The following is a 21,138-nucleotide window of genomic DNA, read 5'->3' on the forward strand; positions in this document are numbered from 1 at the left end:
CTTTTTTCTTCTTCCTTCAGCGTACTCTTTCATTCAAGCTGTGTCCCTCCATCTGGGTACAAATTCAAATTGGGTTGGGTAACACCAGTTAAAATGCCCCCCTAAACAAGGTGGAGGTAAAATTTAGACAATAACAGTGCTCAATTATACCTTCAAATACGTGTACCGCCACGTCACTTCACATTCTTGCCCCATCTCTTTTACCTTTCCAGTCTTTACTTTTTATTTATTTATTTATTTTTTTTTTTTTTTTTTTTTTTTTTTTTAGTTGCTGTTGCTGTTCAAATTGGCCCTCCTACCGACGTTGCGGTTGTTGTTGTTGCTGCTGTTGTTGTGGCTGTTGTTGTTGCTGCTGCTGCGGCTGTGAAAAAAGTAGCTGTGCGCTGGGCGGATATCCCGTAGATCCCACCGCATACTGCGTTGTTCCATCCGGAGTACGATAGACCATCATCGGTTGCTGTCCCTGTCCAGGCATAAAGCCAGTCACATAGTGACCATGCACAGCTTGTTGAGGAAAGTAGGGGGAACCTTGAGCACCGCTTATGATGAAGGGTACCGGCTGCGGCATGCTGGGATGTCGGTGCTGCGGTTGCGGTTGCGGTTGTGGCTGTGGCTGCATAAGTTTCTGGTGCATTTGCTGCGGAGGCGCTTTTTGCATGGTTGCTCCCCAGTGGATCGGAACAGGCTGCTGTGATGACAATTGCGGTGGGGACTGCGGTAAAAAAAGTTGCGGTGCCCGGCGCTGGCCAGATGGTGGAATTGTCGGTGGAGTCCCAGTCATTGATGCGATCTGGGATGCTGGCGGGGGCTGCTGTGGTTGTTGCTGTTGCTGTTGCTGTACATTTGCTTGTGTCTGCGGCTGAGAGCGTGCCATGTTCTTTTGCACCTGTAAAAGCAGCTGAGATTCGAGAGCTGCAGCATCGATGATCTTGGGCCTAGCTGCCTCTGGTTTTTGTTGTTTATTTAATTTCTGACCACTCAAAAGCATCTGTTCTAAATCTTGTGCGTTCCACACCTGAGTCGAAGGGTTGGCTGATGGATTATTCGGTAGGGGTGCTGCCGCTGTTGTCATTGTTGTTTTCTGCGAACCGGAAGAAGGCCCTGCTGCCAACAGCGCTGCCGCCGCCGCCGGGGCAGGAGCTGGAGCTGGAGCTGCCGACGTTGGTAGTGCGCCTGAGGCAGCCATTTGAGCTGACGAGGGGGCCGAGACGCCAGAATGCCCGGGCAACTGTACCTGGCCTACAACCACGCTGGGAGCGGCCGCACTGTTAGTAACGGGCGCCAGCGCAATACCCGAGTTCCGTTGTGTCTCCAAGTTGCCCCAAACCGCATTTCCAGTTGTTGTGGGTATTACCCCCTGCAGGGCCCACGGATCCTTGCTCGTTGTTGTCATTGAAAATGCAGATGTCTCTTTAAATGCTTGCCCTCCGCTCAAAGGAGAGGCTACCGCACCCTTATTGTCGGAATCATTCCCAGAGAAGAAACGAGACTTGGTGACCTTTTTTGTTACTTCTTCGCTCATTGCAATGCTCGTCATCCAACGCTCCACCTCATCATCCTCGTTGAGCTTCGGTTCTTCCTTCTCCACAGGTGCCACGACCTCTTGCTTCGTCTCCCCTTTGGAACTAGCCACGGCATCACTCCTTTCCTTTTCCTTTGCCATCGTCTCCTGTAGTGCCTGTTTCTTCATGGCATTACGCTCAAGTTCATATTTATAGCCCTCTTCAAAGGCCTCCTGGTCCTTGTTGCCCCGGGAAATGCGTGCCGGAGGGGCAAAACGCTCGGTATTCGGGGCGCGGCGGCTGCCCGCTCCATTCTTTCCCTCTCCCTTTCGCCCACCGGCGTCGTTGCGATGCGACTCTGGCGGAGACGTCTCCGGGGCAATGGACTCTGCCTCAATCACCTTAAACTTCTGCAAGGCTCCAGCAGTGAGGTTGTACTCATGCTGCTTCTGCGCCAGCGCCAGCAACTCTGCACGCGTGTACCGAATGTTGACGCCCATTTCTGTTCAGTCCGTCGTGCCCGAGCGGGTTGTCGATTACTGCCAATAAAAACCAAGCTCCCAACGGTGGTGGCTGGTGGGGGATATCCGTCAAAAACAAGATGCAAAACGAAGGAAAAAAAAATTTACCAAAAACCCCGTACGCGCTCAATGTTAAGCCGCTGATAATCTATGTCGCTGTGTGGAATTTGTCGTCAAGATCCTTTCTGTGATATTCGCCAAAGACAAAATCACAACCTTAACCCCCCTTACACTTCCTTCAGAGATAATCTATTCGAGAGCTAAAAGGGCAGAGACAGAAAGACAGAGAGAAACGGGAAAAAAAGGACGAGCCCCTGGCCAAAAACCTCCACGTTACCTTCCGCTCCACCGTCGCTGCCGTGCAGATTGCGATTGAAATTGACGCCCACAATGAATTCCGGCAGAAGAAACACGCGGCAGAAAGAAGCAATATTAAAGAAAGAAAAACAAAAAAAGAAAGGAAAAAAGGATTGACGTTTTTACGAAAGTTCGTCCCCGAGCGGTGGGAAGCAACAGCAAAACAGAAACAACGCAGCAACAAAAAAAAAAAAAAAAAAAAAATAAGAAAGAGGGAGAATACACAACGACAACACTCAGAAAAAGTGGTTAAATATCATCGCCTAGTCATTTATTTTCTCCGTTTTTTTCATTATTTTATTATTCATTCTTTTTTCCCCCCTTCTCCTCCCTTCACGTTGCTGTCGTTGTCATTTTGCTGCTAAGCCTCCTGCATGATAAGTGCCGATGTTACTTCTCACAGCTCGATCGGAAACTCGGCAGTTCCCAAATGTTTGTCAAGGTCTGCATTCGTCTCTTCCAGCCCTTTTCCTCCATACATCTCGCCCCCCTTCTCAAAGGCACGGCCACCGTTGACTCCTGTGCGAAAGCAGCCAGAGACTTGGCGTTTGGGAACCATCGCACCCCCGTCGCTGCTGTCACAGTCATCATTCTCATGATCGTCCAAAATGACACCATGCCCATCACTCGCCATTCGATGCGGCACCCAACGAAAAGGTGCCGCCATCACGCCTTCCACCGCATCGTCTCCCTTTTGTATCCTTTCATTCTCCATGCTGCGCTTGCTCTTTAGCCTCAAGTGAAGCGGGCATCCATCACCCATCTCTTGGAGATACCGCCAGAGAATGGTGTCCACCACCACATCGCATGGACGAAGCTCCGCGTCACACAAGGGGCAATTCCAATAACAGCCCTTGTTGCAACTAAGCAAAAATGAGAGACAATCGAAGCATTGGAGGTGTTGGCAGCGTGAGCCACGAACAGGAATATTAATGCGCGTTTGCAAAATAGGGCATTTACTCGTAATCACAGGATCGTCCACCTCGACCTCGCCCAAAATTGCATCCTCATCCTCGTCCTCCACTACTTTTCTGTAAAGATCAAAAATTGCCGCATCACGTGTCTCCTCCTGTGGACTACACAAAGGTCTTACTAAGGCATTCATTACCTCTTCAGGGGTCACTGGCTGGACAACCATCAATGCGACTTGGCTAAAATATTCCCTTGAAAAAACGTTGATCTGTAGCCTTTGGAAGGCACTACCTCGATTGAGAAACTGAGTGATGTCTAACACAAGAAATGTCTTCGCCACCTCCATGCGACGTTCAGGCCATGAACGTTTCCACGGTGTCATAACGCACTGATCATTCACATAAACGACAATGTCTTTTGCCGTCGGCCATCGCGCAGGAACCGCCGGGTGACGAAACGGAGTCAGCTGTACCCGAAGACGTCGAGATACAACGGCGTCCAAAAACTCTATGGGAACCTCAAACCTCAATGGAATGCTACCGAAACGTAATTGAAACCGCTTCACTACGCTCAGCACTCGAGTAAAAGGAGAACTTGAATTGTTCATCAATACAACCTCTTCATCTGTCCCATGCTCCGAGACAGATGGTTCTGCACAAACCTCGCCCACTCCCGCCCGAAGTGGGGGCTGGTCCAAAGTCCTGGTGTTGCACCTAGACGGCTGATGCGTCCGCAAAAGGTCAGTGCTGCTTGTCGAAGGATGTAAAACTGTTGCTGAGTTCACCGGCTCCACAGCTGTTCGTTCGGGTGCCCTAGAGGAGATGTTACACGATGACCCGCCACACCCATTCACCTCTTTTCCACAAATATCCTCAGAAAAAAGGTGGCTCCGCTCAGACTCTAACAATTTCAATGCAGTCGCGACCCCATGGGCGAGCACTGTTTTACGCCCCTTCACGGCCAAGTTAGCCGCCATCCTCAGCTTACCGTGGGTTGCAAGGATCACTCGAACCTCCATCACTAATTTATGCAGGTCCTTTGCAAAGAAATGGTCATGTGACTTTCCCTCAAGAACCAAACGTTGAAAATCACTCATAGTGCATGCATTTGGCATCACGCGTTCGTACAACTGCCTCCACTCCGCTTCTGAAAGTCCGCCCCGTCGCTCCACAGAGTTCACACCATCCATGAAAGAAGGAGTTTCCACGCACACACGTCTCCGTAGGAACAAATTGTCTGTGTCATCGGGACACCGTGAGTGACGCCTCGGTGGTCCATTCATTTGGCATACAGCCTCCTCGTTGATCCCAGTCGCAAAATAGAAGACACGCCACACACGGCGAGTAATTAATCGACAAGAGCGGAACAAGAAGACAGAGACTCAAAAGCCCAGGCAGAAAAAAAAAAATCGGCACAATATAATCTGGACGACAACACTCAGGGAAGCTCTACAAAGGCGTGAAAATAGATAAAGACCCGCCCCACTGCACGTTCAATGATACCAACTATATGGCCTTGCAAGAAGAAAAAAAAAGGAAATAAAACACAGTCAAAAAAGTATAATGATAATAATGAAAATAAAGTTGAGAAGGGGCACAACACCATTTTTCTCACCACGCACCTCAAGCACATCTCAAAAGGACAAAAGAAGAAGAGGAAGAGGAAGAAGCAACGCACCACTCCTGGCGCCCATACCCAGCTGAATCACCCCATAGACTGCAATGAAACAAACAAGAAACCCATAAAAGCATACATCGACTTTATATCTTCCGTTTCCTCACAATTCTCTTTTTTATTTTCTTTGTTATTATTTCACGCCAGCAGATACTTTTTTCTTGTCAATTCTTGAAATCAAAATAAAGAAAAAAAAAAGGAAAAAAAAAAGACAGCAGAAATGCGTCCCCACAGAACCCAGTGAAGCGCGTGGTGCACTGGTCTCAGGTCTTCCCTCCCTTCTTCTCCTGCTTTCATGGAACGCTTCTAACAGAAAATTCTTCCATTTCTTTTTTATGTCCTTCTTTTTGTTTCCCCTTCTTTTGTGGGCAGTTTTGTTCATTGTCCCCTCGCTCGCTCCCACGCATGGCCTGAGAATCACTGCTCGACAAAAAAATACACACGCACAGATAGAGAGTAAGAGTGGGTGTGAGGTACACGCACAGAGGGAAAAAAAGAAAGAGACATACTCCAATATGGTGCTTGCGCGCCCCGAAATGAAAACAAAAAAAGCAGGTATAGAATACAATCGCACGCTCACCTCACGTGGTCAAACCTCGGAATTCGTCTATTTACTCTTCATTTACCTCGGAACAAATGCCCCACCTTCCCTCCACCCCACAGTCCTCAAGACATCACACCGTTATCTACATCAGAGTGCACCGCTCACTCCTACTCCCTCGAGTTGCACCCAATGCACCTCTCGGAATGTAAAGCATTACAAGACATCTCATCCAATTTCATTCGCTATTCACTGAACAAAACAAAAAAAAAAAAGAAGAAAAAGAAAAAAAACTAACTAAAAACAAAATCAAACAAAAGGAAAAAAAAAAAAAAAAAAAAAAAACAGGAACTTTACACACACAACAAAAACCTCCAGACCACATGCTCGCCAATTGATGTCCGTGCCTTTTAGTTCTGCATGCATTCGTAGCGGTTATTTTTCCCCGTAATTTTTTTTTTTTTTTTTTTTTTTTTTTTTTTTGATCCTTCTGTTTTCTTCTGCATTCGTATTTTTTACTTTTCTTCCTTTCTATTCTTCTGCCGGGGAGGGGGTGGCGGAACCAAATAAAAGCAATTCCATATTGGGGCAGCACAAGAAGAATCCGTACGCACACAAATGGAATCGCACTCCCCAAAAAAAGCACAAGAACCACAAAAACACAAACACAAAAAAGAAAACAAAACATATAATTCGCACAGCCACACAAAAGGGAGAAAAAAAAAAAAAAAAAAAAAAAAAAGAAATGAAATAAAATGAAAAAACAATATGAAAGCATTTCAACCATTAGCGGATGCCTTTGGAAAAAGCAAATTACGCAACACACATTTGAATGCGCATGCCCTGAGATGATAATAAAACACGGTCAAAAAAAACTTTGGCCCTCTTCTCACTCTTATTTTTTTTTTTATTTACATTTAGCAGACCGCTTAGTAAGCTCACCTGGTACAGAGCAACAGCAAAATAAAACAAGAAGAAGAATATATACACAGAATTAAAAAGAAAAGTACATACAAAAAGTTTATAAAACTAAAAACATTTAGAACCCAATAAACTCCGCCTGTTGCGTAGCGGTTAGCGGCACCGCTCGATCTTCCTGGCTTTCAGGGTAACGCTCAAAGTTACTCGTGTCGCCAGGGCTCTTTGCCTTCACAGGGATCGGGGCAGGGTAGTATCGCGCATACAACTTCTCCCAGTTGGCACCGTGAAAGTACGGGTGATTCTTCACATCCGCTACGCCGCCCTTGAGTGTGCCCAAACGCTTCGTGTGGTCCGTTTGCAGAAGCCCCTTCACAAGATCCCGCGCACGCGCATCAAACCAACTCGGAAACTTGAAGCGCCCAGAGAGGATCTTCTCGTACGTGCGGAACGGCGTGTCGTCGTAAAACGGAGGATACCCAGCAATAAATTCGTACAGCAGAACGCCCATCGTCCACCAGTCCACGGCCTTCCCATGACCCTTGCTCTGAATCACCTCGGGCGCAAGGTACTCCGGTGTCCCACACAGCGTGAAGGTACGTTCCGGCACCTTCTTCGCAAACCCAAAGTCAGTCACCTTCACGTGGCCCTTGCTGTCCAGCAGAAGGTTCTCCGGCTTCAGGTCACGGTAGATGATGTCCTTCGAGTGCAGGTATTCGAAGGCAAGCACAATCTCCGCGTGGTAGAACTTTGCTACATCGTTTGGAAACCGACCGGCGGAGCGAAGGTGAGTAAACATTTCCCCGCCCACCACAAACTCCAACACAAAGTACACCCGGCGATCATCCTGAAAGGAACACATCATGTTCACAATGAACGGGTGTGAAAGCTCCATTAAAATTTGCTTTTCTTGGCTGATGTGTTGGACCTGCTTCATCTTTAAAATCTCCCGCTTCTTCAAGCACTTCACCGCATAATAGTCATTGGTGCCCTTCAGTTTAGCAATGCGCACGCGACCAAAAGAACCCGTCCCTAACGTGTCGCCCATCTCAAAGTCTGCTAACTTCCAATTTGAGGTGTCCGGCTTTTCATAATTTGCCTCCCCTGACATTTTGTTTATAACTGTCGTCTCCCTCTTGGCAATTCGCCAGTGCCTATTTTTCAAAAATACTGTTAAAATTATCTGTGTGGGCTCTTTTAGAAGGAAGGAAAAATGCCCATTCGTAGATGTATACATATATATACACATATAAGAAAAAGAAACAAAGTGGGGAAATGAAGTCATGGAAGCAAACTAAGAAACGGGGGAAGCACGGCGCTAAGAAAGATATTTTAATTACGTTAAAGACCGGGAAAAAGAAAAGAAAAAGAAGATATATTGATATAATTAAAGAGGAAACTGCATGCCAATTCCATCATTAAAAATCAAATGATTTGTGCTAGTTTACCTTTTCCTCCCGCTTCAAGCCGTTACTATGGTGATGAAATCTCCATTCCCCTTCCCCGTGAGCATGCCACACCGCGTCCAACGACAATAACTAGGCCATGGTATCATCCATGTCCGCCATATCAATCGTTTCTTCTTCCTCGGAGAGACGAGCAAAATTTAAAAAGTGGTCCGGGCGATGCTGAGCGGCAAAAAAAAAGACTGGGATATCCGCACTAACATCAAACTCCGTGGATTCACGCCATGTAGCCCCTTTAAAGGCATAGTTCCAATCTCCTCCAGTAGGCACAAGTAAAAAGCCTTGAAGATCTTCAGAGAGTGTGGCTCGGCACGGCGCGAAGTGTTTTGGTGCAACTTCCGTTGGTTCCCGCTCTAGCGCCTTCGCGTAGTTCTCCAAGGCCCATGAGATTCCTTCCCTTGTGGTGGTGTAGCAGCGCATATTAAGGCCGTCTTGGGAAATACCCATAACAGCTGTCACAAGCCCTTCCGTCTGGAGCTCGTCGTTGGATGCCAAAAGCCGACCGTGAAGCGCCAAATCTCTTGAGTGGAGAGCGGGTTCCCCACCACCGCACCGGAGAACACCAAGAAGAGAAAGATGATTTTCCACAAGAGCCGGGTGCTTATGCGGAATGTGCACTGGTGTCGTACATTCCACCGCAGAACCTTTTTGGGGTGGCACCATAATGCACAGCACCTCTTTAATATTCGGTGCTTCAGGGAGGGTTTGGCCAAAAAGATATGCGCAGCACTGCGCCTGCACATCACAGCACGGAATAAATAATTTCAAAGTTTCCATTGGGATGATGAGCTGATCACTACTGGCCACAGCACCCAAGGCATCAATCTCTATGGTTGTGGATTCGTCAAATGCTGCTGCGTCAGCAAGAGATCGAGTCCGCCAATTGCTGGACGTCGTGGAGTTCCCAAAATCAAAAGCTGCCTTGATCTTCTTTTGGATTTTTTCGCCCGATTTCACTGTCACATTTACCGTCTGCTCTTGTATTAATTTGGTCCGCCTCATCTCCTCAAGTTCTTTTTTTTCTTCTTCCTGTATCTCAATTGTTGTCATCTTCTTCCCCAAGAGAATATCCTTTTTTTCCATCTCAGTGAATTGATTCGGACTGACATTCATGCGTCTTGCAGAGTCTGCAATAATCATCTCCTGTAGACGTATTGACACCCTTTCCCACTCCTCACGGGTATACGTGGGCCAAAAGTGCGAATGATGCACCTCCACATGTAAATCCGGCACCAATGTTTCCCGAGTCCGGTTAAGATTGACATGATACCCACGAAGAATGAGGTTGAGAAGGTTGAAGCATGTCGCTGGTTGAAACTGTTGCAGCCAATCATCATACAAGCAGAACTCCCATCCCTTGCTTTCCGTGGCAGAGATACGCAAATCCACCAGACGACTGTGACGTAACACCATGGGGATAGAAAGGTTCAGGTCGCTCTGACCAATAATAATGTTCGGGTAATCTAATACAAGCATGTTATGTAGGGTTTGACGGAAGCGTGAGCGGGTTACTATAATCTTACCCGGTCGTTGAGTTGCGGGTGTGCTTCGAAGCCACGAAGCAATTTCCTCCGCAGCCTTTTCACGAGCAAGTTTTGTTCGTCGCTTTTGTCCGGCAAAAACGCTTTTGTGTACAATACTGAGCTTTAATTGGCCTGTTGTGGGCTCAAACAGCAACACAGCTCCATTCTCTGAGCGAAACTTCCTTCCTCCCTCTGCTGTTGGCTGTTCACTTGTAACGTAGGTGGCACTGTCATCCACGATCCATGTCCGCATTCCCTCTGAAAAAAGCTCTGCAATATTCGTCACGGACAACCCTGCTTCCGTCGGGGCAGAACTGAAAAGCTGCAATTCCCGCTTCATTCTGTCACGCAAGGTATTAAGAGCAATGTTGTGTCGCATAATGGCCGACATGAGTTTCACCATCAATGGTTTTAGCTGGGGGATCCAATACCCAAAGGCTGAATGACAATTGTACGCCAAATCAACCCCTACTACAATCCCAGCAGGAAATGGATACATTTTGGCCGATGAATACTCATAGAACTTCTTCCTCGTATATTCTGCAATATTGTGACTGTCATAATTGCCCCAACGCAATTGGACATCAATCCAAAATTTGCTCGTTAAATGAGAACGATACTCATCACCAGCTTCATCTGAGAGTACTGTCGGTTTGGCCGTCACAGGCCAACGTGAATTAGAAACCATAACAACATCTGGCGCAGAACTTGTGTAGGTGTAGGATTTTTGCGGGTGTTGCTGTTGCAACGTCACAGAGGCGGCATCCAAATCTGCCATGGCATCTTTCATTTTGCTGGCAATGTCGTTAACGACAGCCCCATGGCACTTTTCCCAGAGTGAACCACTAAAAATTTTTATCAGCGATTTTTTAATCGTTTCAAGCTTACCGCACATAAACACGCCTGTGGTGTCAATTTTGGACTCAAATCCTGCCTGTACATCGGCACGATTGATAGTTGGGCACCACCAGAGCGCAAAGCGTCGGTTGGGTACATTGGCGAGACCTGCACGTTGCTGCTTAGCCAATTTACTGTCCTTCTTGGAGTTCTCAAAGCCACCAGAGCGATTAAACTCGATGCCCTCCCACGACGGAAAACCGGTCCCTTTAAACAGGCTGTGCTCCAAAATGGCCTCCACGCCGCCCAGCGCAATGATTATGTCCACACGATATCTCTCTAATACACCACCACATATATTGCCATCGTGCTCGGGGTGAAACCACCAGTTCTTTAGGTACTTACCAGAAAGGAAACGCTGAAATTCCATACGACAACGGAACCCCTTATCAAACTGGAAAAGTTTGGCATGACGAGAAAAAAGAACCCGAATTCGCGGGATACCCTTGTTGATGATGGGCTCAATATCGTCAAGAGAGAGCCGTGTGCCAGCCGCCTTAGCCTCCCTATCGCGCACGCTGAATTCTGTCCATGCTTTAACGCTTTCCCGAACCTCTGTCTCCCATGGCGTATAGTATTGCAGCACATTAGGGATGGGAATGTCATCGGCATTTGTAAGGCCAGAATAAAAAAATTGCACACCTGTGCTGGTTGTCCTGGAGTAGATAAGATCACGGGCGGGAATAAGAGAATGACCCACTGAGAGCATTCCAAGTCCACCCAGATCTGTTGGCGCGTAAAACATTGCCGGAGGAAATCGAGCCTTTGACCTTGAATTCAATGCCATCATCACACGGGACTGCATTCGATGTTCTGCTCTGGCAAGCACCTTCTGAAGGCTGTCTGTCCCTAATATCGCCTCTCGGTAATATGGCACAATCTCAGTAACAAGTGCATTCCATTTAGCCGCAATACTCTGAAATGTGGAACTGCCCACCATCATGATAGCACGGCGAGCCTTGTTTCGTATGTGGTTAACATGATCGGGAGCAACTTGAAGAAAGGCCCGTGCGGTGACATCTTTGCTCTTGGCGTGCTGCAGATTCCATGTCGATTCATTCTCCAACACCTCTTCTTCTGTGCGACACACTGGTAGGATTCGTACGGAAAACCCGCCCATGTCAAATAGCAGGTTGGGATTATCTTTGGAGTACACGCTCACAAATGTGTTGGATTCATTCATCTCAGCTATGCTGGGCGGAAGACGTCCACGGAATTCCCATAAAACTGCACGAGCAAGATTCACATCATTAAGAAATAAACGCATCCTTGCATCTCTTGGCCACTGATTGGCATTTTTAAATCCATACACAGAGGCATTTAAGGAGCGTCGACCAGGATCATGTTTCGTTTCATCCAAATAACGCCGACGCACATCGTCCGCCTCTATTTTTGTGTACTTGAGAAGAACATATACCTCATTCTTATACCGGCAATATCCACGAATGGGATGCGATGTGGCAAGCAATGGATCTCGCATAAAGGTCATAAATGGGTTTGGTCGCCTGGCAGGTCCTGCAATTTCTTGGCTTCGCTGCGTCCCAAGTAATAGGACGTCTACAACGAGACCCCAATACTGCGACAAGAAAGAAGAGAACATAAACCCACGCAATAATCCTTTCCGACATTGATAACTCATGTCTTTAAATTCCACGACAACGTCATGCCGGCTAACGATGTACTCCACCAGTGTTTTATCCATCACCATTTCCAAGAGAGGACGAAATAAATTCCAGTCCACATTATCATAGAAGCTATCTTCTAAGTTGGCATGCAACAAGACTGTCGATTCATCCCGTGTAACATCCCAAAGACTAGGACTGTCATTTATACCTTGACACCACTTGTACAAGAGAACAGGTACAGGTTCCATGTCAGAGGGTTTCACCCAATTGGGAAACAAACGCTGTTGATCCATGGCTTCATACCAAAGATACTGATCCAAAAAGGAGTCGACAAGCTTTTCAGATGGCACCACATTGTATATAGGATAGAGTGTTGAAAAGGTATCCATGTACTCCACCTCAACGTTCTTGAAACGACGCACACGTGCCAGGCAATCAATGATCTTTGAAAGAGTTTCATGAGGAGAATTAAAGGCTTCCTCAATGCGTGCTTGTTCCTCACGTTGAGCCTGAGTAAGTCGATTCGCAATGTTATGCTGATCACGGAGACGATTTAATGAAAGCTCCAGTAGTCGCAGTTCGGCGGGTCTTGATACTTTAGGAAATTCAATTTTTTTAAATCCGCGATCCGTAAGCCAGTTTGCCATCATGCGGTAAATCTCCTTCGCCTCTTGGGGTGATATCACAAGTGCATCTCTTCCCTCCAGATATGCCCGTTGGCGTTCTTGCTCCTCCATGAGCTTTAGACGCGTTAAACGACCGAGATTCTTCATAAAAGCCTGTTTGTCTACAGTATCACCCTCATTGATGCGTTTCCTCTGGTATTGTGTAACGCGAATATACTCCTCCGCACGAAGCTTGACGTACTTGTTGACCAGCTCCGTCAAAGGCCTAGCCAGACCTGGCACGGACCATTGGAGACCAGCTCGCCAGTGACGAAATGCCTCGTTCATATGTTGATCCATCGTCCGAATAACATCCGCACGCACATCTTCAGGAAGCATCTCACGAAGCTCACGTCTAAACGCCTCCTTTATATTTACGTCCTTATCCGTTTCCACCCGTTGTCGTGTTATGCGCTTTCCGTCATATTTGCCTTTAGACTCACGCCCACGAAGGACACGATCCGTCAGGTTGCCTAAATAGCGCTGCAGCAATGGCGTCATCCCACGCAGGAAAAACACCCATACACGCCACGCCGGAGCCCAAAAGCCACATCCCGGACCCCTCAGCACCTCTCCCACATTAAATTTGCTGTAAAGAACATGCTTTAAGTCTCGGGTTCGTTTGATTTGTCGCATGGCCCGTAATTTGTACCGATACACGCCGGTCAAGCGCCCAAGGTGTGAAAAGAGGTAATGCGTTGCGTCTGCTAGTTGAAAGGCATCTGTTTTACCAAGCCTATACATAGCGTGCATGTCGATGAGTTGCTTCATAAACCCCAAAAGCTCACGAATCAAATGAAACGCTGGGCCAAGGCGGCTCTTCTTTATCTCCTTTGTTGTCAATGTACGAGTGGGTTTGGCTTCAAAGTTGTAATCAATGTGAACATACGGTAGGCACTTTACATTGATCAGTTGTACCAACATGTTGTGTCCCTGTCGCATAACTTGAAGAGCAGCTTCCATCCAGTCAACCTTCGTTTTCTGGAAAAACTTCAGTCTACCAAGCTCATCTAATCTACGGGAAGGTTGTAATACTTCCTCCGTATTTTCCCTATGTCGTTTCCGCGCCTGGAGCCGGTTTCGTCGAAGATTCTTTGCGACATGATGCTTCAGAAGTTGTGTATAACTTCGAAGAGTTTTATCGCGTGTGTCGCCTGTGACCAAAGTGGGAGGATCCCGGCACCAATGCTCCGCAACAGGAATGTCTACACGACGCTTCATTTCCCCTTCAAACCTGTTGTAGGGCGCAGGTGCGAATGCTAACATCATGGCTTGTTTGGTGTCCGCATCCTCCAGAGAAAGATCTTCCAGAAAAGGAGCAAAATTCGCAGGAAGCTGCACCCTACATATTCCCTCTTCCGTTTTCACCAATTCCTCCCCATCCTGCACGTGCTGCAGCGCCACAGAGCACAACACATCCGTAGTCGTCACCGTTACTTCGGCATGATTCCGTTTAAGAGCCTTTATAGGGTTGATGGAGGGGTTCCACGAGAAACAAGGAAGCGCAGGGTCTTCGTTTTCCACACGAATCTCGGCGGGATAATGATATGGCGCCACCGTCACTGCCTCCACTACACTGCCGTACAAAAAAGGAAATGCAATCTGCCGTTCAGTTAGCATCGTGAATCGAGGCCTGCGCGGATCGTCGCGGTGAATTATCCGCCGAAGATCATTAAATTCCGTCCAATCCTCATCCTCTTCACACACCGCAGGAGGTGATTCAAACTTGGGCGCACGTGGAATCGCCAGATGCATTGCTTTCGCCGTGTAAAAAGACTTCAGGTCCCAGAGATAGTAGTAGTTGCGATCATCCAAAGTCGGTAGAATTGGAGAGGCACTACGAAAGAGACACTCAACAACATTAATAGAAAAATAATATCCATTGGGTCGACGTGGTCCACGAATTTGGTTTGGGTGCACCAAACGGGGAAAGGGATCATAGAACCAATCAATAATGGCAGCAGAATCCTCTTCATCAAGCTCATCATGCACGGCTTCTGGGGGCTCACGGTCCATGATGTAATCCCCATACTCTATGGGTGGTTCGTTTTCATTGCCTTTATGAATCATGCGACGAAACGCTCCTCCCTCCTGCTGCAGTTCCACCTTGTGAGAACGCATCCTTGTCCACATAGAACCCCACTGAGCCAGATAAAGCTGTTCCGCTACCGTCGGTGTATCATCAACAAGCGTCAGCACACCTCCCATGTGGTAAACAACATTGACATATCGTGTCTCTTCCCAGGGCATCGGCATATTCTCAAGCAACTTGTAGAGCGCCAATGGCATGTACTTCAACAACGCAACACACAACTTGCGCTCTGTACCGAAGCTTTTCCCGCTAAGATCACCATTATCTTTCATCAGCTTGCGCAGATACTCTGGAGGCACATCATCCTTTTCCGTGACCGCCTCGTGGTATGCAGCGCGATAGCCGTACCGTTCCGTGTTTAGCCTTCGCCATTCCGCAATCCGCCCGTGTCTACTCTCCCACTCCTCCACAAGCTCCAATGCCGTGCCATTCTGCTTTGAGAACTGATCATCCTCCGACTGCATCTACCACCGCTGCACCCTCCAGCACCACACTGTCCGTTTGTTTCTCTTGTTATTTCCCCTTTCCTCCTTCCTCCTCGATGCGTAATGCTTCAAAAGGTTCCCACACAAAATAAATTCCTGCCGCCGTTCGCGTTTGACGGATGGAAAAAAAAAAAAAAGAAAATCAAGAGGCACAGTAAAGGCAAGTAGAATAATCTTCCGGGCAGCTGGCAGGATCCTGAAAATCTATGGAAACCAAACAAGTTAGGGAAAAAAGGTTCGTTAGTTAATTGCTTCAATTTTTTCTTTTCATTCAATATATAGAATTCTGTGGACCACCAGCATGGTCCTTTGTCCTCAGTTGGGATTTACGTATTATTACTTACGAAGCGGCAGACTTTGGGGTCCTCCAACCACAATACCCCGCCGCGTGGTGGGAATCAAAGGGGGTTAGGGTGGGATGGCAAAATAAAATTTAAAATCTTATCCGGCCTCTATCGGCTCCCTGCCCCTACAAAGTCGCGTTCTTCCCAAAAGATTCATACGGTAGAAAGTATCATAAAGAATGCATTCATTTATCAGGATATAAACATACATTAATTAAGTTAGCCAGCTCTCCCGCGATCATTCTTTTCACAAGCTCCTAAAAATTAAAAAAAGCAAAAAAAAAAACATTTCATGCAATAAAACACAATCGGCAAACCACACGCATTCCTTCCGAAGCAAACATCCACTCAGAACCAAAACTGAGGCCGCATACAGGCAAAAAAAAAAAAATTGGCAGAAAAATGTTTGGGTATATATGTATATGTATGTGTATATGTAAAGAAAAAAAAAAAAACGACAAAAAAAAAGGAAAGAAAGAAAGAAGCTTTAAAGCGGCAAAAACCACCCGCCAAAAACTGCCTTTAATCATCTATATCGCATAATACAGATGCGAGCACATTTTTTCTTTCCTTTTACAAAAGTTAAAGGCACGCATCAACAACATCCTTGTGGAACTTCTTCTCAGACTCCGAGTGGGAAAGAATATGAGACAAGTTATCCGCATCCCACGCGTGGCGTCCATCTTCACATTTGTAGGTGATGTTAAACACGCCCTTATTTTCCATCCCAAACAGTTTCACCGGTAGCGATGCGGGATCACTTCGCCAAACCGCAACCAGCATGCCCAACTCATCGTGTTCATTGAAGCATTGAAAAAAGGCGTCACGCCCCATCTGAAAGAAAGGAAGTGGTGACTGCGACATCTGCAGTAATCGGCGTAAGACCGCATTGTCCGTTCGAAGTATAAAGGCCAAATAATTCAGCATCTTACGCAGTTTCATAGGCAATGGGATATTTTTTTGTTCCTGCGCGAGTTTAAAGTGGTAGTCAAAGATCGCATCAAAAAACTCGTATTTCTTAGGGCGTGGAAGAGATAAGTAGTCGCAAAGACGTGTGTATAAACACTCCACACGATTAAAACTATCCTTTGGCATTCCAGGACTGCAGAAGTGGCGATGAACCGCATCCAATAGCACCTGAGTTTCTGTCTCGTAGGAATCATTTACACGAGCCAAGTTCATGGTAAGACCTACAAGTTGGATAAACTCACCAAAAGTCCAGCTACTGATACTGAGTGTACTTGCAAATTCAATCTGAGTCACCTTAAGCACGACTGCTGCCATCGCCAAAACACATGCGCACAACCATAAGACAAAAAATAGAGCCGCCCTAAGATATTCAGAGACGGACACGGCATTTTGTACTATGGGAAAAATGTTATTAATGGCAAAGTCTGGGGAAACTATAGCCACAACACGGAGAGAAGAGAAGCTGGTGATTCTTTCCGAAAGAGCAGCGATATCCCCGGCAAGATTGGCGCCAACATTACCATACGCTATAGCATGTAGTATGACGACGATAAGGAAAAGAAAGAAGAAATAGACCACCAAAAACTCAATAAGGAAAACAACCCTAGACATTGGCTTGGCCCACTCGAGAGAGCTCACCAAGGTAGTTCCGTGAAAGACGTTGACTGTCACTGTAACCGAGTTAATGGCTACCATGACAAGCATCTTAAGAATATGGAATAACTCCATGGCGTCAATGGTCCCCTCAAACATACCAGGAAATAGATGGCCCACGCAAGCCTGATCCCATAATGAAATAGTATGCGGTCTGTTGATTTCTCTCAAATACCGCTGTTGCTCAAGAAAACGACCAACATTTCTCGCCGAAAACGGTTGGGCCGCCGCACCGGGAGGAAGTTCTCCCGCCCCACCCAGGGTTTCCTTGTTTTGACCCGCATTGCCCGGCTTGGAAGTGGACGAAATGGGTTCGTCTGCGGAATCCTCCTCTTTGCGCGTCACGTAGTACGAAAATGGGGGAGGAGAATAGACGTTTCCACTCTTCTCCACAGCCTCATTGCGTGGCACCTCAAAGCTTTCAGTACTCATCTGTGCAACGACAAAATTAACGTAAAACAAAATATATGCATATAAACAATTCTATTTATTTTGAAACGTAAATGCATAACAACAAAGAAAAAAAAAAAAAAAGGCGCTGCACATCAAACAACGGTAATTCAAGCCAAAATAATAGATAGAGCATGATGAACAAAAAATAAAAAAAAAGAAAAAGAAAAAAAAAGAAATTCGCCCTTCAGCGGATATCAGCCTCATTGACACCCACTCGGTGAATGCTAATCCATTTTCAACGAATGCAATACAATTAAATCTCAGGAATAGCTTTAAAGATGTAAGCATCCGGCTTTCGCTTCTGAATCTGCACTGCCGCATTGATCACGTCAGGCCAACGAACTTCACGTTCCGTGCGACGCTGCATAAAACGGAGAGGTTGAAATCCCGCAAAATTTCCTGTGCGTGTGTAATGGCTCTCGTAAAACCATTTCACTGGGCGTGATTGAATGCGGCGCTGCTTGCGAAAGTCCGCGTCCGGAGTGTCCGGGACGTGCTCCTGATATTGTTCCTGCGAGGGTGTATTTTCAATTCCCCACTCCATGTTAGGAGCCCAAAAACGGAAATCCGCCCATTCTTCCTTCCAGTACCATGCCCGCATTTCTGACATTTTTGCAGAGCGAAGAGTGCCATCTGGCTGACGAATGACAAATCGTCGGCGTTTTTCGTTCGTAGGATCCAGCTCTAACTTCTTCAACGCCTCATGGCCCACGTTCACGCCAATCTCAGCAAACATCCAATTGTGCTGAGATTTGTTGGCATGCTGACGATGTGGCCCCGTCCAAACTGGCATTTGTCCGTATTGCTGCACTGGTTCGCCACTCTTTCCAATCATCTCAGGAAACATGCGGCGATAGACATCATAGTTGTCACCCCAATAGTCTTCGTAGTCCTGTTCAGTCTGCAAGAAACGATAGGGATCATCCATTTCCCAGACATTGGCATAACTTGCCTCTCGGCGATTCACCAAGTCACGAAATAGGAACCGATCACTATAAAAAGTAATCTTTTGTTCGGCAAAACGCATTTTCCCATAAAATAATCCATGTTTACGTGCCCTAACATCTCGGATCCATTCCAAGGCAAAAAGACGCTTGGGCAAGGTCCAGTCTGGCTCTACACAGGCATCATAACACGCTTTAAAATGGTGCCACACAAGTATTTTGCGAACCAACGTAAAGTCTAGCCCATACATCTTCGACAGACGTTCCGGCGGCCAACGTTCAGGGGCCTTGCTCCAAAGCGCAAAAAGTTCAGGACCCAATTCATCACGAACCTTGTAATCCTCATTGATTTCGTAGCGAAGTCGTTTTGACATATCAAAAAACTCTGGTGTACCCAAACTTGTCTGAAACGCAATCCTACGTTGCAACTGTTCCTTATTATGAGGAGAGTTCTGTGTCAGAGCTTCCAGCCAGAGTATATCTACTGGCGACATCACGGCCAAAAGCGGACGAATCCGTCTATCAAAGTGCTCCCGTAATCTTTGCATGCCCTCTTCATCGAGAGACTTAAACCATTCATTAAGGAATTGGATATAGTCGCTAAAGGTACAGGGATACCCTGCATCACGATCACCAAACTCCAACGTCCTCCATCTCTCCTTGATGATGTTGGCTAAAATCTCGTCGTCCTGGGCAGCTTCCCCTTTCTTTTTTGACGACAAGGAATGCTTTTGATTTCTATAAATTGCTACTTTCTCAGCGTTTGTTCGACTTGGAAGTTTTAGCAATTCCACTGAAAGAATGTTCTGCAGGTACCATGCGCCAAAAGGATTTGCCCACCACGGAATATCGTAGCGTCGATCCTTGAGAGACTGGGGCATGTCCATGAAGGGCTGCAGCGCCTCATCAATATCTTCAGAGCGTGCCCGACTCTGCCACAGATCCCATTGAGGGGCATCAAAAGACTTCATTGTAGTTAAATCCTTTGTCCACACTTTTGGATCTCGCCACTGGATTGGCTTCGGGGGATCCGTCAAAACATGATGTTTCCATGATTTGCGCTCACGAGGACCACGCTTGTTAAATGGATATCGCCGGTGAACCAAGCCACGACGAAACATATCGACCTCCCGCTTTTTTTTTTTTTTTTTTTTTGCTTTCCCCAATATATAACTAGAGCTAAGTATATATTTCTGTCGTTGCTATTTGTTCTTCACCCCTTTCCAGCCCCCTCAGCTACACCAAAAACCCAGCCCCTAGTGCACGTACATAAAGTGTTGTAAGTGTAACAATTGCCCAAAGTAATACACAAGTTAGAAAAAAAAAAAAGTGCTTTTAATAAAAAAATTCATTTTTTTTTTTTTTTTTTTTTTTTTTTTTTGCGTCATGTGATTTCAATATGAAAATTAAATTCCAGTCAAAAATAAATCCATCACTCAACTTCCCCACGCACACACACACATTCTCTTTCTATATATATATATATATATAGACCGTGACACAAAGAACAGCCTCGCCTTTTTTTTTTTTTTTTTTTTTTTTTTTTTTCTGTTTCATTCATGCTTCTCAGAATCGCCCCAATACAATAAAAGAGATTCATGTGCAAATATAGCACGGGGCAAACACAAAAAAATAGATGAGGAAAAACTAAATTTGCCACATCTGAGACAGAGTCCACTGAGTCAGGTTCCACCTGACAAAAATAGTGATGAAAAACGTAAATAACAAAATGGCAGGTACGGGGTAGACCAATTGTTGTTGCTGTACCAACATTGGAAGCTCCAAGTAGCCAAGAAACACAATATATGCGTACAACACACATCCAATCATATATAAGCAGTTGCTAACCAAACATGCCAAAAAAGATGGCCTGAGGAGCAGCGGTAATAGTATAAATTGTATGACCCTTGTCCAAATAAAATAAGGAAAAAAACCATTGCAGTGAATGTCAAATGAGTGGTGCCAATCAACTTCTCGACGCAATTCATGCATCTGTCCACCATTGCTCATCAGACAACGATTAGCAAACACCCAGGCAGCCGTCGCCATAATCAGACCTGTGATTAAGTACGTTACCCCAACTTCGTACAAAACATTGAAAAAAATCTGCAATAGGCCCCCTTTTAGCGTCAAACCGTAAGCTACAACTGTAATGACTAGAGCGAGTACTTGAAGAACAATGAAAGCGGGATCATCCCGATGATAATGATTTTTTGTCATTTTTCGCGCCTTGCTCATTTTGCTAACAAGAGAAGGCTTCAAACAAAGTGAGTACATCTGTGAGAGGGCCGAATCCAACTCCATCTGATCCACCTGAAAAGCACGACGTGCAAATTCCGGCAACTGGGAAATCCATCTCGAAGAAGGCCTAAATCGAGGTATCATCAAACTAACTAAATAACCTGTATATTTAACTATCCAATAAATAATAATAATAATAATAATAATAATAATAATAATAATAATAATAATAATAATAATAATAATAATAATAATAAACAGAAAAATACTGACTAATAGAAAAAAATAAATAAATTAAATAAGTAAGCAAAAAAAAAAAAAAAAAAAAAGAAAGAAAAATGTCAATACGCGTAAA

The 21,138-nt window shown here is 45.9% G+C and overlaps 7 protein-coding genes across 7 annotated transcripts, besides 38 other annotated features; all 7 read right to left on the reverse strand.

The window, feature by feature from the left end:
• Nucleotides 1-17: part of a sequence feature (CT-rich) that runs on past the window's edge.
• Nucleotides 1-881: part of a sequence feature (areas merged during assembly that could not be assigned to a particular haplotype. This can correspond to areas where the two haplotypes were merged or to regions with more than two copies in the genome that were merged during assembly.) that runs on past the window's edge.
• Nucleotides 220-266: a microsatellite.
• Nucleotides 296-2,002, reverse strand: Tc00.1047053508461.290 (hypothetical protein, conserved; the record flags this gene model as incomplete). Its single annotated transcript, XM_816528.1, has 1 exon — nt 296-2,002. One exon carries the CDS (start codon nt 2,000-2,002, stop codon nt 296-298), a length of 1,707 nt encoding a protein of 568 aa, XP_821621.1.
• Nucleotides 310-358: a microsatellite.
• Nucleotides 882-1,018: a sequence feature (areas merged during assembly that could not be assigned to a particular haplotype. This can correspond to areas where the two haplotypes were merged or to regions with more than two copies in the genome that were merged during assembly.).
• Nucleotides 1,019-3,764: a sequence feature (areas merged during assembly that could not be assigned to a particular haplotype. This can correspond to areas where the two haplotypes were merged or to regions with more than two copies in the genome that were merged during assembly.).
• Nucleotides 2,563-2,591: a microsatellite.
• On the reverse strand, nt 2,778-4,574 carry Tc00.1047053508461.300 (hypothetical protein, conserved; the record flags this gene model as incomplete). The annotated part of the gene is made up of 1 exon (XM_816529.1): nt 2,778-4,574. The coding sequence occupies one exon, from the start codon at nt 4,572-4,574 to the stop codon at nt 2,778-2,780; it is 1,797 nt and encodes a 598-aa protein (XP_821622.1).
• Nucleotides 3,765-4,159: a sequence feature (areas merged during assembly that could not be assigned to a particular haplotype. This can correspond to areas where the two haplotypes were merged or to regions with more than two copies in the genome that were merged during assembly.).
• Nucleotides 4,160-5,749: a sequence feature (areas merged during assembly that could not be assigned to a particular haplotype. This can correspond to areas where the two haplotypes were merged or to regions with more than two copies in the genome that were merged during assembly.).
• Nucleotides 5,146-5,176: a microsatellite.
• Nucleotides 5,750-6,179: a sequence feature (areas merged during assembly that could not be assigned to a particular haplotype. This can correspond to areas where the two haplotypes were merged or to regions with more than two copies in the genome that were merged during assembly.).
• Nucleotides 5,766-5,852: a sequence feature (A-rich).
• Nucleotides 5,959-5,990: a microsatellite.
• Nucleotides 6,180-6,462: a sequence feature (areas merged during assembly that could not be assigned to a particular haplotype. This can correspond to areas where the two haplotypes were merged or to regions with more than two copies in the genome that were merged during assembly.).
• Nucleotides 6,224-6,271: a microsatellite.
• Nucleotides 6,463-6,537: a sequence feature (areas merged during assembly that could not be assigned to a particular haplotype. This can correspond to areas where the two haplotypes were merged or to regions with more than two copies in the genome that were merged during assembly.).
• Nucleotides 6,538-7,584: a sequence feature (heterozygous, Esmeraldo-like haplotype).
• Tc00.1047053508461.310 lies at nt 6,547-7,710 on the reverse strand (the record flags this gene model as incomplete). The annotated part of the gene is made up of 1 exon (XM_816530.1): nt 6,547-7,710. The coding sequence occupies one exon, from the start codon at nt 7,708-7,710 to the stop codon at nt 6,547-6,549; it is 1,164 nt and encodes a 387-aa protein (XP_821623.1).
• Nucleotides 7,585-15,320: a sequence feature (haploid, Esmeraldo-like haplotype).
• Nucleotides 7,964-15,157, reverse strand: Tc00.1047053508461.320 (PRP8 protein homologue, putative; the record flags this gene model as incomplete). Its single annotated transcript, XM_816531.1, has 1 exon — nt 7,964-15,157. One exon carries the CDS (start codon nt 15,155-15,157, stop codon nt 7,964-7,966), a length of 7,194 nt encoding a protein of 2,397 aa, XP_821624.1.
• Nucleotides 15,321-15,878: a sequence feature (haploid, non-Esmeraldo-like haplotype).
• Nucleotides 15,347-15,781: a mobile genetic element.
• Nucleotides 15,879-18,341: a sequence feature (areas merged during assembly that could not be assigned to a particular haplotype. This can correspond to areas where the two haplotypes were merged or to regions with more than two copies in the genome that were merged during assembly.).
• Nucleotides 15,936-15,961: a microsatellite.
• Nucleotides 15,962-16,006: a sequence feature (A-rich).
• Nucleotides 16,105-17,577, reverse strand: Tc00.1047053508461.330 (uncharacterized protein; the record flags this gene model as incomplete). Its single annotated transcript, XM_816532.1, has 1 exon — nt 16,105-17,577. One exon carries the CDS (start codon nt 17,575-17,577, stop codon nt 16,105-16,107), a length of 1,473 nt encoding a protein of 490 aa, XP_821625.1.
• Nucleotides 17,739-17,774: a microsatellite.
• Nucleotides 17,852-19,663, reverse strand: Tc00.1047053508461.340 (hypothetical protein, conserved; the record flags this gene model as incomplete). Its single annotated transcript, XM_816533.1, has 1 exon — nt 17,852-19,663. The coding sequence occupies one exon, from the start codon at nt 19,661-19,663 to the stop codon at nt 17,852-17,854; it is 1,812 nt and encodes a 603-aa protein (XP_821626.1).
• Nucleotides 18,342-18,665: a sequence feature (areas merged during assembly that could not be assigned to a particular haplotype. This can correspond to areas where the two haplotypes were merged or to regions with more than two copies in the genome that were merged during assembly.).
• Nucleotides 18,666-20,080: a sequence feature (areas merged during assembly that could not be assigned to a particular haplotype. This can correspond to areas where the two haplotypes were merged or to regions with more than two copies in the genome that were merged during assembly.).
• Nucleotides 19,677-19,697: a microsatellite.
• Nucleotides 19,894-19,923: a microsatellite.
• Nucleotides 20,014-20,033: a microsatellite.
• Nucleotides 20,061-20,090: a microsatellite.
• Nucleotides 20,081-20,158: a sequence feature (areas merged during assembly that could not be assigned to a particular haplotype. This can correspond to areas where the two haplotypes were merged or to regions with more than two copies in the genome that were merged during assembly.).
• Nucleotides 20,159-20,250: a sequence feature (areas merged during assembly that could not be assigned to a particular haplotype. This can correspond to areas where the two haplotypes were merged or to regions with more than two copies in the genome that were merged during assembly.).
• Nucleotides 20,190-20,927, reverse strand: Tc00.1047053508461.344 (hypothetical protein, conserved; the record flags this gene model as incomplete). Its single annotated transcript, XM_816568.1, has 1 exon — nt 20,190-20,927. One exon carries the CDS (start codon nt 20,925-20,927, stop codon nt 20,190-20,192), a length of 738 nt encoding a protein of 245 aa, XP_821661.1.
• Nucleotides 20,251-21,022: a sequence feature (areas merged during assembly that could not be assigned to a particular haplotype. This can correspond to areas where the two haplotypes were merged or to regions with more than two copies in the genome that were merged during assembly.).
• Nucleotides 20,967-21,040: a microsatellite.
• Nucleotides 21,023-21,068: a sequence feature (areas merged during assembly that could not be assigned to a particular haplotype. This can correspond to areas where the two haplotypes were merged or to regions with more than two copies in the genome that were merged during assembly.).
• Nucleotides 21,063-21,085: a sequence feature (AT_rich).
• Nucleotides 21,069-21,138: part of a sequence feature (areas merged during assembly that could not be assigned to a particular haplotype. This can correspond to areas where the two haplotypes were merged or to regions with more than two copies in the genome that were merged during assembly.) that runs on past the window's edge.
• Nucleotides 21,092-21,122: a microsatellite.

The sequence above is a fragment of the Trypanosoma cruzi genome, genomic scaffold (assembly GCF_000209065.1).
Source record: "Trypanosoma cruzi strain CL Brener 1047053516851 genomic scaffold, whole genome shotgun sequence".
Classification (NCBI taxonomy): Eukaryota; Euglenozoa; class Kinetoplastea; order Trypanosomatida; family Trypanosomatidae; genus Trypanosoma; species Trypanosoma cruzi.